This window comes from Schistocerca nitens, chromosome 7, assembly GCF_023898315.1.
Source record: "Schistocerca nitens isolate TAMUIC-IGC-003100 chromosome 7, iqSchNite1.1, whole genome shotgun sequence".
NCBI lineage: Eukaryota > Metazoa > Arthropoda > Insecta > Orthoptera > Acrididae > Schistocerca > Schistocerca nitens.
Window position 1 is genome coordinate 575,820,956 of NC_064620.1, and position 20,149 is coordinate 575,841,104.

Sequence of the window (20,149 nt, forward strand, 5' to 3'; positions counted from 1 at the left end):
GTATAGTAACAGATTTGGAAGTGTTGTGATGTAATAGCAGACGGTCAAGAAGAACAAGAAACGGGTGATTTTTATGCATGATTGAGCTCGAGACGGATGGAGTCTGAAGCATTTTACGTAAATCAACTATGCTGTCAACTCTAAAGTATTGCTGTAGAGTCAAGGATCAGTACCTGGAAGGTTTTGGTAAGAGAGAACATAAACACGTGCACTTCTAAGGCTACAATGTTCCGCACTGAAAATAGGCTATAATGTTAGATCACTTGAATTTCCGACCTATCAGCCGTGTAGTATACAGTGCTGTTAATATTCCAATGTAAAAATAAATTTCAAGTGCATGATAGACATCCTTCTTCCCAGTTTCTCTACGATAAACTTTGTTATTAAACCGTAAAACGAAACAACTACTTCCATAAAACATTTGTTCTGTGTGACACAAGCACAATATAGCTTTCCGGAGATGTACAGTGTCCACTGTTCACATCTGATCATGGTTCAGAAATTATGGTTCAAATGGCTCTGAGCACTATGGGACTCAACTGCTGAGGTCATTAGTCCCCTAGAACTTAGAACTAGTTAAACCTAACTAACCTAAGGACATCACACACATCCATGCCCGAGGCAGGATTCGAACCTGCGACCGTAGCGGTCTCGCGGTTCCAGACTGCAGCGCCAGAACCGCGCGGCCACTTCGGCCGGCTCAGAAATTATACGATGCCTGCATCAGCCCTATATAAAATGATCTTTAGTAACGGGGGATATCTCTTACAAGGAAACAGATAAACGCATAGCAGCAGCGTAAGACATGTGAAAATTACAAGTTATTCCCCCACTAACTCTGTAAACATAACATCTGCCAGGCAAATGTATACACGGAGATTGCAATACCTCACAAGCACCTATCGCTACCTTAGTTATGAAGCTGAAGTCTCGATTTTACACCCAAGATGCGACAGGGGGATGGAGTACATCGCATAAATCAAAGTTCGTTTAGAAGAGTGTGTCACGTTTCATCACACATGAGATGGAAGTCCTCTGTCGACCGACAGGTTTACCGTTAACGATCGCAAGTAGACAGTGCTTTAAATCACATGCAGAACACGCGGCTGTATATGAGTCGAATGCAGGCTATGTCATGTGACTGATACATCCTGACCCAACAGTGGAAAAATTGACCTGCAGCAACTTCTCTCTCTCTAGAATGCATCATCAGTCTACCATTAATTCGTACCTCGTTACAGCTCCATCTCACTCGATCACCCAGTCCACTATGTTATCATTTAACGCAGATGCTTGGAAGTTTGGATGGTTCTCTGTCTTCCTGATAAGCATCAAATACAGTAGTCAACTCGCGTGTCTCACTGGTACCTCAATAGACATATATTATAATGCTACCTCAACAGAAAAAAATTGACTGCTTCCCTGATTCCTACCACTTCCATGTCGATGTTTTCTCGGATTCGTTTTGCTTCCAAATACTTGTCCCCTTGTACAAATGACAGTGCTGAACACACACACGCGCAGTCCAGAGGATGACTTGGCATTTATTTAGATAGACATGTGATGACAGTATAACAGTCAAAGAACTTTCATATGCCATCGGCTCCGGCATGAGGGTGATGGCTCGCGCTGGCTTGCATCTCGCAGTGGCTTGTGTCCTTGGTGCGTCTGCGCTCTGCATATAGGTAAAGTTCCCGTCTGGTCACGTCAGCAACAGTGTCTAGGTGATCATTTACTTTCGAGAGGAATTTCTCAGTTGTCAAGTATGAAAGGGATGTCGCCACCTCATGCTAGCGGACACCTGTGGGTGGTTTGACAGCTGACGGCTGCGTCACTTTGCGGGGGCTGCTAGTAGCCTCCTGTGTGGTCTAGTGGACAGAGGGTGGATGGCTGTGCTTGCGCACGTTGATTGCGTGACTGTTGCATTATTTTGCTAGCCTGTCTGTAGGCTCTGCTATGTGTTATTTGGACGGTTTATGAGCTGATTTCGTGTCTGCACATCAGTGTACTGCATTATTTAGAAGGAGTTTACATGTCTGAAATTATTTTGGTAATTTAGGAGTTGCTTGTGTGTCTGCAGAGCGTTATTTAGGAGTAGTTTACAGGTCTGTGGGCTGTGTGGCAAGACCCCAAGCACATCAGAGCGTGTGTTTTGTATCAGTGTGATACAAATACTATCTTTCAAAATCCATCCCTAAATAAACTGCTCCAAAATAAATAAAGTACACTCCTTCCTCTCTCCAGCAGCCCAGCACAGGCTGCGTCATTTTCCCCTCCAGACAGTCATCTTAGGTTATGTCACAGGAGGGATGACAGCACCCTCTGGTGTCAGTATTGTATACGAGGTCCACACCTCGTGGCAACCATATTGTTTGCCGCCATTTCCCCACGGAACTGACGACACCGCTCTCTGGTGGCAGTGCTGTGTACTAGGTCCAGACTTCATGGTGAACACATTGTTTCCCGCGAAAATCTGCCATTTTGGATAGCGGTACTTGCGCCATCAGCTGACGTCAGGGCCACCATCTTAGATTACGTCACGGATCAGACGACAGCAGCCTCTGGTGGTGGTACTGAGTACTAGGTCAGTTGGACTCTGGACCCCATGGTGACCACACTGTTTCCCACCATTTCGCTCCCCACCCCAGACCGCCATCTTGGATTACATCACGGAATGGATGACAGTGCCCTCTGGTCACAGTACTGTGTACTAGGTCAGTGGGACTCCAGACCCCATGACGACTACACTAGATGGTGGTAGTTCCTCTAATTGTTTAACTAAATAGTGCATGCAAAATAAAGGCTTATGTCCAGCACAGGTCGAGTCCTCTTCCTGCCATTTCCTAGGACGAGGTGGCTGTCAGATGACTTAGGTTAGTGGAGGTAGCCCAACAGCCCTTTCTTTCCCGCCATGTTCTTATGTTAGTTACCGCCAAAATTCAAAATTCCCGCGAATCCGTAGGAAGAGATGGCGGTCGGATGACTTAGGTTAGTGGATGTAATCCAATTGACCTATCTTCCCCTCATTTTTCATAGGTTAGTAGAGATAGCCCAAGTGAGCTATCTTCCTGCCATTTTCTTAGGTTAGTAGAGGTGTGTTGCATTGTCCTGATGGAATTTGAACTTCCCGCTATTTTCTGGGGGAGGGGAGGGAGTCAGGTTAGCGGAGATAGCCCAACTGACCTATCTTCCCGACAAAATTAAAACTTCCTGCCAAAATCCATGATCTTGAATGACATCATAGTCGCCATCTTGGATTATGTCATCATGACGGAACTTTTGGGGTAGCCTGTAAGGCAGAATGCCCCTGGGGTGGGGGTGACGTCATCGCTGCCATCTTGGATGACGTCAACATGACGGAAGTTTTGGGGCATCCTGTGGGGTAGCCCACCCCTTGCCCCAATACTTACGCAAACGCCTATGCTCCTCGTCGTTAGTGAATCCGTCACTGCATTGTCTGTGGTGAGAGGTAACGCCTGAAATGTGGTATTCGAGGCAGTCTCTTGGGCACTACTATCTCAGAATATTGGATTCCCTAACGATTTCTGAAATGGAATGTACTATCCTTCTAAGTCCAACTATCATTCCGCATTCAAAGTCTGTTAATTCCCGTCGTGCGGCCATACCCGCATCAGAAACTTTTTCAGATGAATCACTTGAGTACAACTGACAGTTCAGCCAATGCACTGCATTTTATATCTTGTGCAAGCGATACTACCGCTATCTGTGTTTGTGCATCCCATGTGTGTATGTGCTATTCCACAACTTTTTCCACTTCAGTGTATATCACGCTGCACTCCATCAAGAATGTAAACTGTTTCCCTAGAGTGCTAAAGTCAAATAACGGAATAGTTGCGATGGAAAAGAATACAACCGACTTCCTTCTCATCCTACCAAGTCCGAGCTTCTGCTCAGACTCTAACCATTTCGTCGTCGACGGGACCTTCAACCCGAACATTTTGTTCTTCGACGTCACCTGTACCACTAATGACCTGTTTCGATGCAGCCATTATTCATGTACAGCCAGCGGACGAAGCGGACTTGCTCGTCGCGATTCGTAATCGCCTGCCCAAAAGAACTGGTGTGCAGTTCCCTCCAGCAGATACGTATGCATTGTGCATTTCTGGACACTTAAAACAAGTTGCCAATATTTGCACCACTGTCAGACCTATCAAGACCTGAATATATATTTGTGAAGCTTTTTTCTCTTTTTAAAGTCAGTGCTTCATTATAGACTATGTGTATCAGAACACCTGGTGAAAATGACTTACAAGTTCGTGGCGCCCTCCATCACTAATGCTGGAATTCAATATTGTGTTGGCCCGCCCTTAGCCTTGATGACAGCTTCCATTCTCGCAGGCATACGTTCAGTCAGGTGCTGGAAGGTTTATTGGGGAATGGCAGCCCACTTTTCACGGAGTGCTGCACTGAAGAGAGGTATCGATGTCGGTCGGTGAGTCCTGGCACGAAGTTGGCGTTCCAAAACATCCCAGAGGTTTTCTGTAGGATTCGGGTCAGGACTCTGTGCAGGCCAATTCATTAGATTTAGATTAGATTAGATTAAATATACATTTCATAAACCCATAAAAGAGGGAATCCTCCTGGGTGTGGGACATGTCAGATAAACACATTACAAAAATGTAATTAGAAAAACTTGAGTTTCATTAATTTTAATGATCCTCAGTCAATAAACAGTAAGTAAAATTATGTACATGAATCAAATTTAAACTTATAATATTTACAAGTTTAATACTTACATCTGCTTTCATTAAATCCATCATTCAGAGATTTGCTAGTTTCTTGGCTATTACAGCCAGGTATTGTCAAAAATTAAAGTAAATGATTCATTTCAGTGATCCTCAGTTAAGAACAGTCGGACTATGTACAAGATTTAAAATTAAACTTCCAGTATTTACAGACTTAAGACTTACATCTGCTTTCTATACATCCATCGTTCACATAGTAGGTAGTTACTTGGCTGTTACAACCAAGTATTGTCAAAAATTAAAGTATTATAAATTTTCATTACAATGGTCTACTGCACTTGTTGAGAAACTCATGGACGGAATAGAAGGAGTTGACCACCAATAATTCTTTTAAATTATGTTTAAATTGTGCCTTGTCTGAAAGTAAACTCTTAATGTTTGCTGGTAACATATTGAAAATATGCGTTGCTGAATACTGGACTCCTTTCTGGGCAAGAGTAAGTGATTTTAAATCTTTATGTATATTGTTCTTATTCCTGGTATTGATACTGTGTACTAAGCAGTTAGTTGCAAAAAGAGATGTATTATTTACAACAAACTTCATTAAGGAATAAATATACTGAGAAGCTGTGGTTAATATGCCCAATTCTTTGAATGGGTTTCGACATGATGTTCTTGGATTTACGCTACTCATTACTCTTATTATACGCTTCTGTACTCTTAAATTTTTTCTTTGTTTGTGGAGTTACCGCAAATATGATAACATATGACATAATGGAGTGAAAATAAGCAAAATATGCCAGTTTTTTATATTTATCTCTCTTATGTCTGACATCATTCGCATTGAAAACACAGACTTGTTTAGGCACTTTAGCGGTTAGTTAGTATGATTCTCCCAACCGAATTTATTATCAAGTTGTAATCCCAAGAATTTTACACTCTCAACTTCTCCTATTTCCATGTCATCATATTTTATACACACACCAGAAGGAAATCTCTTGGAAGTTCTGAACTGCATATAGCGGGTCTTTTCAAAGTTTAATGACAGTGAATTGGCTATGATCCACTTATTAATGTCAGTAAAAATATGATTAGCTGCCCTTTCTAAATTTATTTTTGATTTACTCTTTATTGCAATGTTTGTATCATCTGCAAATAAGACAAACTTGGCATCTGGACAAACTTGGCATCAGGAATGTTACTGTCGTGTAACAAATCCGCCACATGCCGTGCATTATGAACAGGTGCTCGATCGTGTTGAAAGATGCAATCACCATCCCCGAATTGCTCTTCAACAGTGGGAAGCAAGAAGGTGCTAAGACCATCGATGTAGGCCTGTGCTGTGATAGTGCCACGCAAAAGAACAAGGGGTGCAAGCCCCCGCCATGAAAAAACACGACCACGCCATAACACGACCGCCTCCGAAGTTTACTGGTGGCGCTATACACGCTGGCAGATGACGTTCACCGGGCATTCGCCATACTCACACCCTGCCACTGTTCAGTCGTCCAGTATTTACGCTCCTTACACCAAGCGAGGCGTCGTTTGGCCTTTACCGGCGTGATCTGTGGCTTATGAGCAGCTTCTTGACCGTGAAATCCAAGTTTTCTCACCTCCCGCCTGTCGTAGTACTTCAATGGATCCTGATGCAGTTTGGAATTCCTGTATGAGGGTCTGGCTAGATGTCTGCCTGTTACACATTACGACCGTCTTCAACTGTCGGCGGTCTTTGTCATTCAACAGACGAGGTCGGCCTGTACGCTTTTGTGCTGTACGTGTCCCTTCAGGTTTCCGCTGGACTATCACATCGGAAACAGTGGATCTAGGGATGTTTAGGAGTGCGGAAATCTCTCGTACAGACATATGACACAAGTGACACCCAATCACCTGACCACATTCGAAGTCCGTGAGTTCCGCGGAGTGCCCCATTCTGCTCTCTCACAAGGTCTAATGGCTATTGAGGTCGGTGATGTGGCGTACCTGGCAATAGGTGGCAGCACAATGCACCTAATGTGGAAAAGGTATGCTTTTGGGGTGTCCGGATACTTCCGATCACATAGTGTACGTGACTGCATCATCTCAAAAATTCTGAGCTTACTGTTAATATTGACTGCAAGGTCATCAATTTACAACATTAACATCAAGGGTCCCTACGTTCTTTCCAGTGACACACTCTGTGAAAGACTCTGCATCCAAGATAACAGGCTGCGTCCTTTTAAGACAATTACCGTAGTAGGGCTCACAACGCGGCGGGACGCATGTGTGCTTGCGAGAGGTCATTAACGACGAAAGAAACACCGAATAATTAATAATCAGTTGCATATTGGGGACTTATTATCGGATTTCAGTTTTATTTCGAGGTCCCGTGAACATTAAATGCAGATTAACCCCTTATTGAACATTCAGCAAGAAAAAGGATCGTAACAGACAAATTATTGACATATTGAGGAGCAATATTCCTGAATATGATTTCGGATATGATCATTTTGCACAAGTTGACGGCAAACATTACTCTCAGATAAAAATTGGCTCAGCTCTTCTACCTCGAGGGGACACAGGTATACAAAGACGAACGTGTTACGATGGTTGGAGCCAAGTCAGGTACTGACACTATTGTGTACAGAAGGCGTTGTCGATTCTCCAAGTCGCAGCAGTCCTTGGCCACTGCCCCTCCCAGCGCTTGGTATGAGTCCTATTTTCTGCGGTTTGTAGCTCACCGGAGTGCAGTCATTCCAAGGTTATAAAACCTTAGAGTGCGACCACCGTAGCCCTGGTTCGCCAGTGTCTCTTCAGACCAACGGTTGAAGTAAGACGACTCCAACACGAACGCACTATACACTTGGCCCTTTCCATCTTCATTCAGATCACAGTTTGCCTGTTCTTTACTTACACCAGAGCATAGTCATGTCACACGTGTATAGGTGTCACCCTTTTCTTTTGCTATATTCTACTATGTACTGCTGTTGCTGTGAGAGAGATCTTCCACCAGTTGGTACGTAGTCATCGTAACTACTCCCTATCCACCTTTTGTCACTTTGATACCTACGTATCTCATGGGTTCAGCTCTCTCTCTCTCTCTGCAACATGTTAAGATTTTCACTTGCATACAACTCTCTCCACCACGTTAATAAACCAAAGGTCGTTAAGGATTTTTTGTAGCTATGCAACAGTTTGATTCCTGCATTCATTGATTTGTATCTCTGAATGGGTCAACGTTCAGAAAGGAGTACGGAAAGGCAGCATTTTGTCACCTTCTTTATCCAATCTGTATGCAGAATACATTATGAAAAACGCCGTGCTAGATGAAGAAGAAACCGCAATTAAAATAGCTGGGATAAATATAAACAACCGTAGATACGCAAATGATACGATATTGATGGCAGAAATGAAGAGGAATTAAAGATCCTCTTACTGAAGATGAAAGGAGAAAGTGCAAATGCCGGTCTAATGCTAAATGTCGAGAAAACGATAATTATGGCAACTACACCTATCACTTCATGGCATATGAAATGGGAAACAATGGAGGCAGTTTCTACTTTCAACTACCTTTGCTCCCAGATTTCTGCTGATTTTGACTTAAGCCACGAAATCAAAAGAAAGACAGTGTCCAGTCGTGACATGTTTTAAGGAATAGAGACGTAACTTTAACAAGAAGGATCCATATGATAATGTTTATGGTCTTTCTAGTTGTGATGTACGGATGTAAGATATGGACCATAAGAAAGGCTGAACACTGTAAAATAGAACGTTTGAATTGTGTTGTTGGAGGAAACTCATTAGAATTCCATGGACTGCAAAGAGAATGGATAGGTCAGTATTACGACAAATAAAACCAGATTGCTCCTTGGACGGTCTGATACAGAAACAAAAACTGACCTACTTTGGGCACATTATGAGAAGACTGATTCGCTTTAAACGACGCATATGGTGGGAAAGATCGAATGCATAAGACGGCAGCAAAGGATGCGGTGGATCGATGGCATCGAAGATGTAATGGATTCCAATCTGGAAAGTCAGCGGGAGATAGTGCAGGACAGAAGAAACTGGAGTGCTTTAGTTCATGGGGTCACGGAGAGTCGGAGCCGATAAAACGCACACACACCCACACACACACAAACACAAGCGCGCGTGCCCCCCCCCCCCCCCCCCCCTCGTCGTTAAACTAAAATATCTGCTTTGTTAGTGTTGAATCCCCTGTTCACGTTCGTGACTCTCCTAATTAATTGAGACCCCTATAAGTAGAAACAAAATTCATTGCTTTCCATGGCCAAGTCCGAGTCAGATATGAATTAAATTCCTTGCAGCGATTTCCGAGCCAAAAACCAGAGCCAGTAGCTGCAGCCTGATAGTCGTACGTTCAGAAACGGTACAGGCCAGGAGACGGCAATGCGCGACTTCACACTGGAAGTCGATAAATTCCAGAACGGATGCCATTTCCGATGTAAGGAATATACAAATTGTCCTAATTGTATTCATTTCGAAATTGAAGTCCATATCAAGGTAATCAACACAATACTACTCTGAAGAGGCAAACAAACAGGTACAACTGCCTAATATTGTGAAGGGCCACCGTGAACACGCAGAAGTGCCGCAACACGACGTGGAATTGACTCGGCTAATGTCTGAAGTAGTGCTGTAGGGAACCGACACCATGAATCCTGCAGGGCTATCTATGAATCAGTAAGAGTATGAGCGAGTGGAGATCTCTTCTGAACAGCACGTTGCAAGACATCGCAGATAAGCTCAATAATGTTCATGTCTGGAGAGTCTGGTGGTCAGCGGAAGTGTTTAAACTCAGAAGAGTGTTCCTGGAGTCACTCTGTAGCAATTCTGGACTGTGAGGTGTCGCATTGTCCTGCTGGAATTGCCCAAGTCCGTCGGAATGCACCAAGGACATGAATGGATGCAGGTGGTCAGACAGGATGCTTACGTACGTGTCACCCGTCAGAGTCGATCTAGTATCAGGGGTCCGATATCACTCCAACTGCACACGCCCCGCAACATTACAGAGCCTCTACCAGCTTGAACAGTCCCCTGCTGAGATGCAGGGTGCATGCATTCACGAGGTTGTGTCCACACCCGTACATGACCATCCGCTCGATATGACCTGAAACGAGGCTCGTCCGACCAGGCAAAATGTTTCCAATAATCGACAGTCCAATGTCGGTGTTGACGGGCCCAGGCGAGGCATAAAGCTTCGTGTCGTGTAGTCACCAAGGGTACATGAGTGAGCTTTCGGCTCCGAAAGCTCCTAGTGATGATGTTTCGTTGCATGATTCACACGCTGATACTTGTTGATGGGCCAGCAACGAAATCTGCAGCAATTTGCGGAAGGGTTGCACTTCTGTCACGTTGAACGATTCTCTTCAGTCGTCGTTAGTCCCGTTCCCGCAGGATCTTTTTCCAGCCGCAGCGATATCGGAGATTTGATGTTTTACGGATTCCTGATATTCATGGTACACTCGCGAAATGGTCGCACGGGGAAATGCCCACTTCATCGCTACTTCTGAGATTCTGTGTCTCATCACTTGCGCGCTGACTATCGCACCACTTCTGACTCACTTAAAACTTGATGACCTGCCGTTGTAGCAGCAGTAACCGATCTAACAAGTACGCCAGACACTTGTTGTCTTATATAGGCGTTGCCGACCGCAGCGCCGTATTCTACCTGTTTACATATCTCTGTATTCGAATACTGTTGTGTACATAGTTCCACGTAGTCAGCGTGTACACAACTTTCCCACTAGAGCGCGCCCCGCTAAGCACAACAGCGCATGTGTAGCGCTCGTCTGTCTCTGCACTATGAGATGGCGCTATCTTAGAGACGGACCAAATTCTGATTCCGCCGACCCGCGTATTAATATGTAACGCAGCCAATGAGATTGCTGCTAACGTAGAAACTTTTCTCCTCGCGGATCACACTCGCGCAGTGATACCTGAACGCGCGAGGTATTATAACGAGTCTACAGACCTCCGATTAATCAGTCTGCATTAGTCTGTAATCAAGTTTCAGTCTGCGCCTAATAAGATTATCATATTCCTGTACATAGCCATGAAGAGAAATGTATAGACACTTTGTCAAGTATCAGAGATATGTGAGAATAAGATTAACGTACCAAGACAACTTCAGATTGTCAATTGTAAACAGCATCCAGAGTCAAGTTACGTAATATCTATGATTTTTATTATTTTAATAAATGTATGTGAAAATTAATCAAGTTCTGTTTAAAGTTGGTCACCGTCAATCTGCTACTCTAAGCGTGCAAGTGGCATTTCTATCGTCTGACCTAACGGCAGAAGATAAGCACGCCACGATAAGACCACGAGACATATTGCTGACACTCGCCTACTTCGTTAGAGCGACAAGTCAAATAATCTGATGGTGTATGTACCGAAGGTCTTACAGTACGCACACCACAGTTACACTTACAAATTACACATTTTTGCTTCATAGTGATGCCTTCCTCGTTTTGTAAAGAACCGTTTATCTGAATATTTTTCTTAGAATGAACACTGCCTCTTTGGCATTTTGAGTTCACCTGAAGCAATCAAACACCTTAATAACATATTAACCGCGATACGATTTGGGGAAACAGAGACACATGTTACTGCAAATCTTAAACCAAAGTGAGATAAGGGATATTGATAGTGATCCTCGATCTGGCATCGCGCATTTGAAGCATAGTGGTTAAAGCAGCGCTCATACTTTTAAATGAGTTCATCCCTTTTAAAAACGTCAGGTAGCAAATAAAGTGAGTGCGACATGCGTCACATTTAATGGAACACGTTGTGTAGGGTACACGTGGTAATCCAAAGCGTTCACGTGGCGATGACTCTTAATCAGTTATATGTAAATATCACACTGCAGATTACACACATTTCTTGATATCAGCCGCTCAAACATGCTGTAAGCATTCTCTTTTCCCAGCGAATCCGTAGTCCTCAAGGCTAATTGTCTTAATATATTGAAGAAGTGAGATCTCTACAGTACCGGTGCGGCTCTGTTGCAGATGCAGCCAGCAGGCGTGGCGGCCCAGCTACTGGCACCAGCCGGGCGCGCAGCCGCTGCTGGCGCTGACCATGGGCCGGCTGGTGGAGCAGGCGGCGCTTCGCTACGGCGACCGGGAGGCCGTCGTCTCCCACCAGCAGGGCGCCAGGCTCTCCTTCCGGCAGGTCCACCAGGAGGTGAGCGCTGGCCGCCCGGTTCTGCTATCGTCTCGGTCGGCAGACGATTGTCTCACAGACCCAAATACACTACTGGCCATTAAAATGGCTACACCACGAAGATGACGTCCTACAGACGCGAAATTTAACCGACAGGAAGAAGATGCTGTGATATACAAACCTTTTCAGAGCATCCACACAAGGTTGGCGCCGGTGGCGACACCTACAACGTGCTGACATGAGGAAAATTTCCAACCTATTTCTCATACACACACAGCAGTTGACCGGCGTTGCCTGGTGAAACGTTGTTGTGATACCTCGTGTAAAGAGGAAACATGCGTACCATCACGTTTCCGACTTTGATAAAGGTCAGATTGTAGCCTATCGCGATTGCGGTTTATCGTATCGCGACATTGCTGCTCGCGTTGGTGGAGATCCAATGACTGTTAGCAGAATATGGAATCGGTAGTTTCAGGAGGGTAATACGGAACGCCGTGCTGGATCCCAACGGCCGCGTATCACTAGCAGTCGAGATGACAGGCATCCGCATGGCTGCAAAAGGTCGTGCAGCCACGTCTCGACCCCTGAGTCAACAGATGGGCACGTTTGCAAGACAACAACCATCTGCACGAACAGTTCGACGACGTTTGCAGCAGCATGCACTATCAGCTCGGAGACCATGGCTGCGGTTACCGTTGACGCTGCATCACAGACAGGAGCGCCTGCGATGGTGTACTCAACGACGAACCTGGGTGCACGAATGGCAAAATGTAATTTTTTCGGATGAATCCAGGTTCTGTTTACAGCATCGTGCTGGTATCGCCATACTGGCGTATCACCCAACGTGATGGTATGGGGGGTGCTATTGGTTACACGTCTCGGTCACCTCTTGTTCGCATTGACGGCACTTTGAACAGTGGACGTTACATTTCAGATGTTTTACGACCCGTGGCTCTACGCTTGATTCGATCCCTCCGAAGCCGGGCGGTGTGGCCGTGCGGTTCTAGGCGCTTCAGTTTGGAACCGTGTGACCGCTACGGTTGCAGGTTGAAATCCTGCCTCGGGCATGGATGTGTGTGATGTCCTTAGGTTAGTTAGGTTTAAGTAGTTCTAAGTTCTAGGGGACTGATGACCACAGATGTTAAGTACCATAGTGCTCAGAGCCATTTGAACCATTTTTCGATCCCTGCGAAAGCCAACATTTCAGCAGAATAATGCATGACCGCATGTTGCAGGTCCTGTACGGGCCTTTCTGGTTACAGAAAATGTTCTACTGCTACCCTGGCCAGCGCATTCTCCGGATCTCTCACCAATTGAAAACGTCTGGTCAATGGTGGCCGAGCAACTGGCTCGTCACAATACGCCAGTCACTACTCTTGGTGAACTGTCGTATCGTGTTGTACCTGTACACGCCATCCAAGCTCTGTTTGACTCAATGCCCAGGCGTGTCAAGGCCGTCATTACGGCCAGAGGTGGTTGTTCTGGGTACTGATTTCTCAGGATCTATGCACCCAAATTGCGTGAAAGTGTACCACATGTCAGTTCTAGTATAATATATTTGTCCAATGAATACCCGTTTATCATCTGCATTTCTTCTTGGTGTAGCAATTTTAATGGCCAATAGTGTAGTACAGAGACCACCAGAGTCAGCTGTTTAGCCATGTATCTCACACACACTGATGAGCCAAAACGTGATGAACACCTGCTGAACAGCGTGTCGGTCCATCTTTGAAACGCAGTACAGTAGCTTTTGTACGTGATAGGGATTAGAAACGACCTTGGTAGGTTTCCAGAGGTGTGTGGCAACAAATATCTACACAAAAGCCACTCAGTTCCCGCAGATTATGGGCTGGTGTTTATGATCGTAGAGTTGACGCCTGATAGAGTCTCAGACGTGTTCCACGAGGTTGAGATCAATGGGATTTTTTGGCTAAGCCCTCAGTGTGAGTTCAATCATCCACGAAAGAAGTGGCTTATAAGGCGCTTGTTCGCCTGATTCTTGAGTATTGTTCATCTATGTCTAATCCCTATCAGGTAGGACTGACAGAGGAGATAGAGAAGATCCAACGAAGAGCGGCGCGTTTCGTCACTGGATCGTTTAGCTGTCGAGAGAGTGTTACAGAGATGCTAAACGAACTCCACTGGCAGACGTTACAAGAGAGACCCGTTGTGCGTCACGGAGAGATTTTCTATTGAAATTTCGGGACAGCAGTTTTCCGGAGGAGGCGGACAACATATTACTTCCCACCACATACATCTCCTGCATTGACCGTAAGCAGAAAATTCGAGAAATTAGAGCCAATACAGAGGCTTACCGACAATCACTCTCCCCATGCACTATTCGCGAGTGGAACAGTGTTGGAGGGATCAGATAGTAGTACCAAAAGTACCCTCCGCCACACATCATTAGACGGCTTCCGGAATATGATGTAGATGTAGATGCTCTCAAACCACTGTACCACGATTTCGGCCTTGTGACAGGTAGCTATCCTACTCGAAGATGACACCGCCGTCGGGGAAGACATGAAGTGTAAAGGGATGCAAGTAGAGCGAAAGAAGGTTCAGATTCTCGACAGATGTCATGATATACTGAGAACTACCGGTAACCATTGTTTATGTGCCTCTGTATAAGCGCTAATTTCTCGCATCCTACCTCAGTGGTCCTTACGCGAAATGTATGTTGGTGGCGGTAGAATCGTTCTGCAGTCAGCTTCAAATGCTGGATCTCTAAATTTTATCAGTAGTGTTCCTGGAAACGAAGGTTACCTTCCCTCCAGGCATACACATTTGAGTTCCCAAAGCATGTCTGTAACACCTGCCTGTTTCTTGAACCTACTGGTAACAAATCTAGCAGCCTGCTTCTGAATTGCTCCGATGTCTTCTTTTAATCCGACCTGGTGCAGATCCCAAATACTCGAGCAGTACTCAAGAATAGGCCACACTATCGCCCCCATATGCGTTCTCCTTCACATATAACCACCATTTTCCAACAGGCACATTCCATATTTCTAGATTTCCGAAGAACACTTGACACAGTGCCCTACTGGTAACTGTTAATGAAGGTAGAAGTGTGTGGAATAGGTTCCCAAATATGTGAGTTACTCGAAGACTGCTTAAGTAAAAGAATCCACTACGTTGTACTCGACAACGAGTGTTCATCAGAGATAAGTGTATCGTCAGGAGTGCCTGTTCTGACGGACAAGGTGAGCAGCAATCTGCTGTCGTGTACGGAAAAGTGTCGAAGGGGGGTGACTTTAGGAGGATACAAGATGTCTTACAAAAAATTTCTAGAATGAGATTTTCACTCTGCAGCGGAGTGTGCGCTGATATGAAACTTCCTGGCAGATTAAAACTGTGTGCCCGACCGAGACTCGAACTCGGGACCTTTGCCTTTCGCGGGCAAGTGCTCTACCAACTGAGCTACCGAAGCACGACTCACGCCCGGTACTCACAGCTTTACTTCTGCCAGTACCTCGTCTCCTACCTTCCAAACTTTACAGAAGGTAGGAGACGAGGTACTGGCAGAAGTAAAGCTGTGAGTACCGGGCGTGAGTCGTGCTTCGGTAGCTCAGTTGGTAGAGCACTTGCCCGCGAAAGGCAAAGGTCCCGAGTTCGAGTCTCGGTCGGGCACACAGTTTTAATCTGCCAGGAAGTTTCAAAAAATTTCTAGTTGCTGTGATGAGTGGCACCTAGATCCAAATGTAGAAAAATGTAAGTTAATGCGGTTGCGTAGGAAAAACCAAACCGTAATGTTCGAATACAGCCTTAGTAGTGTCCTGCATGACATTTAATTGTCTGGTTGCAGCGTTGCAAAGCGATATGAAATGGAACGCGCAAGTGAGGAGTGTGGTAGTGAACGCGAATTGTCAACGCGGTTTATTATAAGAATTCTGGGAAAGGGTGTTTCTATGTGAAGGGGAACGCATATGGATCAGTGGTGGGATCTATTCTTAAGTACTGCACAAGCATTAAAAGAAGACATCGAAGCAATTCAGAAGCACGCTGCTAGATTTGTTACCGGTAGGTTCGAACAACACGCAGGTGTTACGGACATGCTTCTGGTACACAAATGTAAATCACTGGAGGGAAGGCGACTTTCGTTTGGAAAATTAAGAGATCCAGCATCTGAAGCCGACTGCAGATCGATTCAACAGCCGCCAACATACATTTCACGTAAGGATCACGAACGCAAGATACGAGAAATTAGGGCTGATGCGGAGGCACATAGTCAGTCGTTCCTTCCTAGCTCTATTTACGAGTGCAGTAGGAAAGAAAATGACTAGTAGTGTACCCACAGCCACCCGTCGTACGGTGCTTTCGGAGTGTGTGTGTAGATGTCGAGGATTTGCGTTACTACCAAATGTCTCGTGGAAGCGCAGATAAATATCCCACAGAGTACAATAAGCGTGTTTCGAGCAGCTGTTTGCCGTCTTGGTGATCCCATGCCTACTGTAGTCCCGACAGCCGATGTCGCTGGGTCAACATGGGAACACGTAGGGCGTCGTTTGTTGTAGAGTCCCGTATTTGGCAATGTCCACGGAAAGGGTTTTGCCAAACACTGACCCGCTACCAGCACTATACTAGGTCCTCAGATCTGCCTTGATTTGGCGCCGGCCGCGGTGGTCTAGCGGTTCTGGCGCTGCAGTCAGGAACCGCGGGACTGCTACGGTCGCAGGTTCGAATCCTGCCTCGGGCATGGGTGTGTGTGATGTCCTTAGGTTAGTTAGGTTTAAGTAGTTCTAAGTTCTAGGGGACTTATGACCTAAGATGTTGAGTCCCATAGTGCTCAGAGCCATTTGAACCTGATTTGGCGGGTAAACCTCCGACCTCCATGTCCTGAGATGAGACGTTGATGGTGAACACCGTGTCCCCCATTTGATGTTTCACCGTCCTTCAACCGGTTTCCATACATGCTGACGACAGTAGCACCCGAACAGCGAAGCAGCTGTCTCCGAGAGCATCGTTCACGAGTGCAGGGAGTCAGCAGTCCACTCTTTGTCGAAATCGCTTATGTCAGTAGATTTCTCCTTTTGCAGCTCGTATCGTCACTACAACGTTCTTCATTCCTCTCTGCTCCATATATTCTTTCCTTAACACGACACATGCCCACAACACCAGGAGCCACTCACTCTTGCGGTGGGCACTGGTCGCCAAGTTCTGACTCGTCAGTCTATGTAACACTTGCTGCGGGCCCCGCGCTGTGATGGGCCAGACAGCCACACTGCCCACATTTTAGGAGGAACATTAGCTCATAGCAGTTCTGAACTGAAATTACTGATACTCTTTGGGATTAAGCGTGAATGATGAGGCAGAATGTAAAACAGTGTATCAGCAGTATAATGTTAGGTGTATTTTTGAATGTTTGAAGAATACAGTCGTCGTAGCCGTGCTTTTTTATTTCCATTTATCTTCGTATTGACCTTCTGGGATCACAGTCATAACAAATTCAATTCTTCTTCTTTTTTTGTTATTTCCTATACTTCCGATGCTCTTTCATCTTCTACCCACTGAAATGGCCCCCTTACATGCTGTTTAATTACTGAAAATTTGAACCGATGTTCATCATGCACTCCATCTGTATAGAAACTAAAATTTAGTGCATTTATTGATACGGTGAAGAGTACCATTCCAATGTATAAAATAAAATACTCGTCTTGTGAGAATCTGTTGTGGCAATCGTTGTCTCCAGGGTGAATCTCGAGATCCTCGAGCGATATTAGCAGCAAATGGGAAAACTTGCACTTCGTCGTTTCCAGAATTTATTCAGAAATGAAGATGAAAACGTAATCACAACAGTATTACTTCCGCCATTTTCCATAGCATCTTTACAAAGACTTCTACGGAGTTCCAATCACTAAACAATTGTCTAATTAAGTGCGTATAGCACACTTTATAACAACTGAGATCTACATCATAACTCTCCGAGATTGCAACTGCCACTCTTTCGGCGCGAAGTGCTAGTATTTATAATAAACTAGCATGTTGTTCTAGAATATTCTGGAATAATACTATCACATTAATTTACGTATTTAATATTAACTACAAACAGTGAAAAGAAGTAAACAAAGCGCACTATTGGTTCTTAAATAAAACTGTACACCGTATTTATGGTGACAAAAAGATTACGTAACTCCAGAATAACAATAAAAGCGTTCAAAATATTTGATTCGCACATTTTGTGTACATTTCGGAAAATTACCATTTTTGTGCATATGACAATATTTTTAGTGAACTTATGTAGGTTTTTGCAATCAGGTGTTAGCCAGTCAATAATAAAATATTGCTGGGTGCATTATGGAACATATTTTGAAATTCGTAAGTACATCTGTTTTCTTTGAACCTAAACATTATTAACTTGTAAATAAATTATATGTTTTTGGCATGTTAATGTTCTTTAAAATCATTTTTTCATACTGTTTTAGTGTGTAATTAATACAGTGCTTATTGTCTTGTGCCTTGATGTTTGGTTGTCGAACTTTATAAACGAACCTGCAATTAACATAATTTGATAGTTTAGCTTCATGGATCGAGTTCATTATTTGAAATCTGGTGTAAAACTGGTACCGTACGCTTCATTAAATCGCTTTCCCTTTGTTACAGCCTGTAGACCACGTTGTTTCTGTTCCTTTTCTCTGTTCATCTTGTTTTCTGCTTCGATATAAGAGAGGGCCCTATGCTACCAGATTACGTACCATAACTAAAATTTTATTTTGTTCCGATGCAAGAACCAAACCTTTTCATCTTATATTAAATAGCAAAGGTGTGCTTCACATAATCAAATCTTATCCTGTCTCCTTAACTACGCGTGAATGCGTAATTCCGCCTTGAAAACCTTACAGATTTATAAGGGGCAGTGAAATGAAAATGAGACAGATAGAAAAATGTAAGTAAACTGTTCATTATTTCAAAAGTAATCACCATAAGCCTTAAATGTTTTTATCCCACTGTGAGATACGAATGGTCAACGCCTTCATGGATAAGTATTTGTGCTTGCGTGAGGAAACATGTTTGTAGCCCGGTGTGCATCTCTTCGTCCGAAGCAAATGGACGACCACTTATGTCGTTCCTGAGGGCCCCAAAAATATGGAAATTGCATGGGTAGAGATCGGGACTTATGGAGGACGTGTAACGGTTTTCCCAGTGAAACGTCTGCAGCGTTGTCGAAACAATTTTTGTAGCGTGTAGGCGAGCATTATCTTGCAACAGAATGATACCACCGGCCAATATTCCTGTCCGTTTGGACTTCTTGGCGCGCTTCGGTTTTGACAAAGTGTCATCTGTTATTTGTGACGCCGTATTCCAGTCAATGAGCAGCGGGCCTTTGCAGTTAAAGAAAAGGATCATCATGCTTTTCTGGTCCTGGCGGAGGTTCGAGTCCTCCCTCGGGCATGGGTGTGTGTGTTTGTCCTTAGGATAATTTAGGTTAAGTAGTGTGTAAGCTTAGGGGCTGATGACCATAGCAGTTAAGTCCCATAAGATTTCACACAAATTTGAACATCATGCTTTTCCCGTAGCTGCCGTGCCTGTTGTTTCGATTAAGCTGCAAGGAGGTTAGCTGGGAAGCCCTTACACATTATCCACACATTTCCGATCCCTCCCCATGCGATGTCCATATTTCTGAAATACTGAAGAGACACATTCGTGGTCGTCGATTTGCTTCGGACTAACAGCTACACGCCTAGGTACAGTCTTGGTTTCGAAGTAACCACAAATATTTTTCCATGAAGGCACTGATCATCTTGTCGCACAGTGGGATAAATGTATTAACGGTTATGGGGATTACTTCTGAAATAATAAACAGTTTACTTAATTTTTTCCATCTGTCTCGTTTTCATTTGACTGCCCCTTACAGTATTCTTTACTTGAAAAAGTTTCTCCTGATGTTTCTGATTCTTTGGTAATTTTCTTTCTCGTTCTTTTCTCATTTCACACGATACAAGCTCTTGCGTTTCTAGCCGACTGGCACTGTTGAGATACCATCGGGTCCAGTGCCATCCGGCTAGAAATCGGGGAACGACCCTGCCTGCGGCATAGCTGTTTGCACTTAGTTTTCGTGGTTTTATGTAACGTTTTTGTTTTTATTTCTCTCATCATGTGTCATTTATTTACCGATTAGGAGCTCACTCGAGCATTTTTATCTCTGCCGCCGTCTCACTGTCAGTTGTCTTCAAATAAATGCAAAGAGAAAGAGCGGATGTTATTTGTCTTCTCCTGGTAGTTGTGAGGCTGAGAGGACGTAAAGAGCGAGAAGAGAGCTCGCGTTTTTGTAACAGACTTGC

General features: G+C 44.5%; 1 protein-coding gene across 1 annotated transcript in view; it reads left to right on the forward strand.

Annotated features, from left to right (window-relative positions):
• Positions 1-20,149, forward strand: part of LOC126195245 (medium-chain acyl-CoA ligase ACSF2, mitochondrial-like) — a 243,221-nt gene that overhangs the window by 47,344 nt on the left and 175,728 nt on the right. Inside the window, exon 2 of the mRNA XM_049933773.1 lies at positions 11,717-11,891. Coding sequence (XP_049789730.1) covers positions 11,717-11,891 — 175 coding nt within the window. The remainder of the gene's footprint in view (positions 1-11,716; positions 11,892-20,149) is intronic.